Source organism: Bombina bombina, chromosome 11 (genome assembly GCF_027579735.1).
Source record: "Bombina bombina isolate aBomBom1 chromosome 11, aBomBom1.pri, whole genome shotgun sequence".
NCBI classification, from domain to species: Eukaryota; Metazoa; Chordata; class Amphibia; order Anura; family Bombinatoridae; genus Bombina; species Bombina bombina.
The window spans coordinates 14,351,834-14,353,852 of record NC_069509.1 but is presented as its reverse complement, the minus strand read 5'-3'; the positions used below and the strand labels follow the sequence as shown (position 1 = coordinate 14,353,852).

At 35.8% G+C, this 2,019-nt stretch overlaps 1 protein-coding gene across 1 annotated transcript; it reads left to right on the top strand.

Annotated features, from left to right (window-relative positions):
• Nucleotides 1-271: 271 nt before the first annotated feature.
• On the top strand, nucleotides 272-1,201 carry LOC128642190 (taste receptor type 2 member 1-like). Its single transcript, XM_053694872.1, has one exon. It carries the CDS (start codon nucleotides 272-274, stop codon nucleotides 1,199-1,201), a length of 930 nt encoding a protein of 309 aa, XP_053550847.1.
• Nucleotides 1,202-2,019: the final 818 nt, after the last annotated feature.

Genomic DNA, 2,019 nt, shown 5'->3' with positions numbered 1-2,019 from the left:
TAAAAGTACAAAAATCTAAGATTAAATTAAAATAAAAAAGCTAAGATTACAGAACAAACTACTTTTTCACCCCAAAATAAAAGCACTCCTAAATCAATAAACTACCAATCCTTAAGGTTTGCACATTTAATGTAAGAAAATATCTTTTTTTATTTGCATTTAGCCAAATGACAGAGATTAGAGCTCGTGAGACAGGACTTAACAATAGTTTGTCTTCCAGTCATCAGATCTAAAGCAGCTACAGTTCCCTTAGTAAAAATACACATTAGCCATGGCTGACCACCTTGACGATTTAAAAAATGACCTCCCTATGTTTTTTGTTATTTATGCAGCAGAGATTGTTGCTGGAATATTTCTCGGTGCCTTTATTGTGGGTGTGAATTTATTTGAGTGGTGCAGAGGGAAAGCACTGAGCTCATGTGATCAGATTCTTCTTGCACTGGGTATTTCTAATATTTTGTACCCCTGCATCACTGGGTTAATGCTTTTTATCATCTTATTGCAAATTACAATTCCACCACTGATGAGTCAAATTACCTATGGATTTTGTTTCTTTACTGCCGTATCCTGTTCATGGCTCACAGCTGTGCTCTGCTTGTTCTACTGTCTGAAGATTGTACATTTTAAACTTGATTTAATTGCTCAGTTAAAGATGAAGATTGACCCTATAGTGCCCTGGCTGATAGTCACTGTAGAGCTGGTGTCTGTCCTGTGCAGTATCCCTGGAGCTATGAGTGTTATTAACTTTCAATGCACCAATAAATCGTCTTCCCCACTTGCAAACTGCTCCTTAAATGAAACCGTGATTACATTTAATTTTCCTATCATATTAATGACTGTGGTTCCGAACGTTTTCCTTCCTCTGCTGACTGTGATCTGCACCACAGTTTGCATCATTTGGTCCCTTAGGAAGCACACACGGAGCATGAGGAAGAACATGGGAGAAGGTGACAGTCTGAGGGTCCACAAAACCGCAGTAAGGACAATGCTGTCCCTTCTCCTCCTCTACATTGTCTTCTATATGGCAGAATGTTGTATGATGTCTATCTTTAGCTCACCATTAAGTCTTATTTACTTTGTAATGTTTATACTGGTGCTGTTATTTTCTCCTGTACAATCTGTGGTTCTTATTATTGGAAACAACAAACTTTTCCAGAACTTGAAGAAGTTATTGCTACTTATAACGTGTAAGATACAATAGTAAGCTAAAGTTATAGGACGCTAGTTATGTCATTTGTATTTCTTCAGTTATCAGTAAGATTGTTGTTTAATACTTTTTTGTTTAATCTTTTTGTCAAATAAATTAGTTTATTTGTAGAATTTATGATACAGCCTTACCTAGTTGTTTATATATTAATTGTGTAAATACTATAAATAGTTAAGTACTTATCACCTGTATAAACCATTTAAAAATAATGTAATGAAAGCCCTTATATGAAAACAAGTAATTAATAAAACAAAAACCTCAATGAAACCAGCTAAAAAAATGACAATAATGATACTATAAAGATATTAAGCAAGAGACCCAGGAAGCACCTACTATTTTTTTTTCTTTTTGCATTCAATTTTCAAAATGTATGATTCTCTGCCTTTCTGTTTCAATTGCTCTTTCCCCTATGTCTCCCACTCTCATTTGTTATGTCTTTTTTTTCTTGTGCTCTCTTATTAATAGGTGTGCTTTTGGGGTTAACGCTGGGGATTTTTTTTATGTTCATCAGTTGTATTGATAGTGGACTTTTTATGGGATATAATTACACCTTCAATAGTGGTTAGGTTCTGTAAGGGTTGATCAATGGAGCAGTTGTATAAAAAAAAAAAAAATAGAATTCTGCTCCAAAATTTACAAAATTATGGCCTAGATTTAGAGTTCGGCGGTAGCCGTCAAAACCAGCGTTAGAGGCTCCTAACGCTGGTTTTGGCCGCCCGCTGGTATTTGGAGTCAGTGATTAAAGGGTCTAACGCTCACTTTGCAGCCGCGACTTTTCCATACCGCAGATCCCCCTACGCCATTTGCGTATC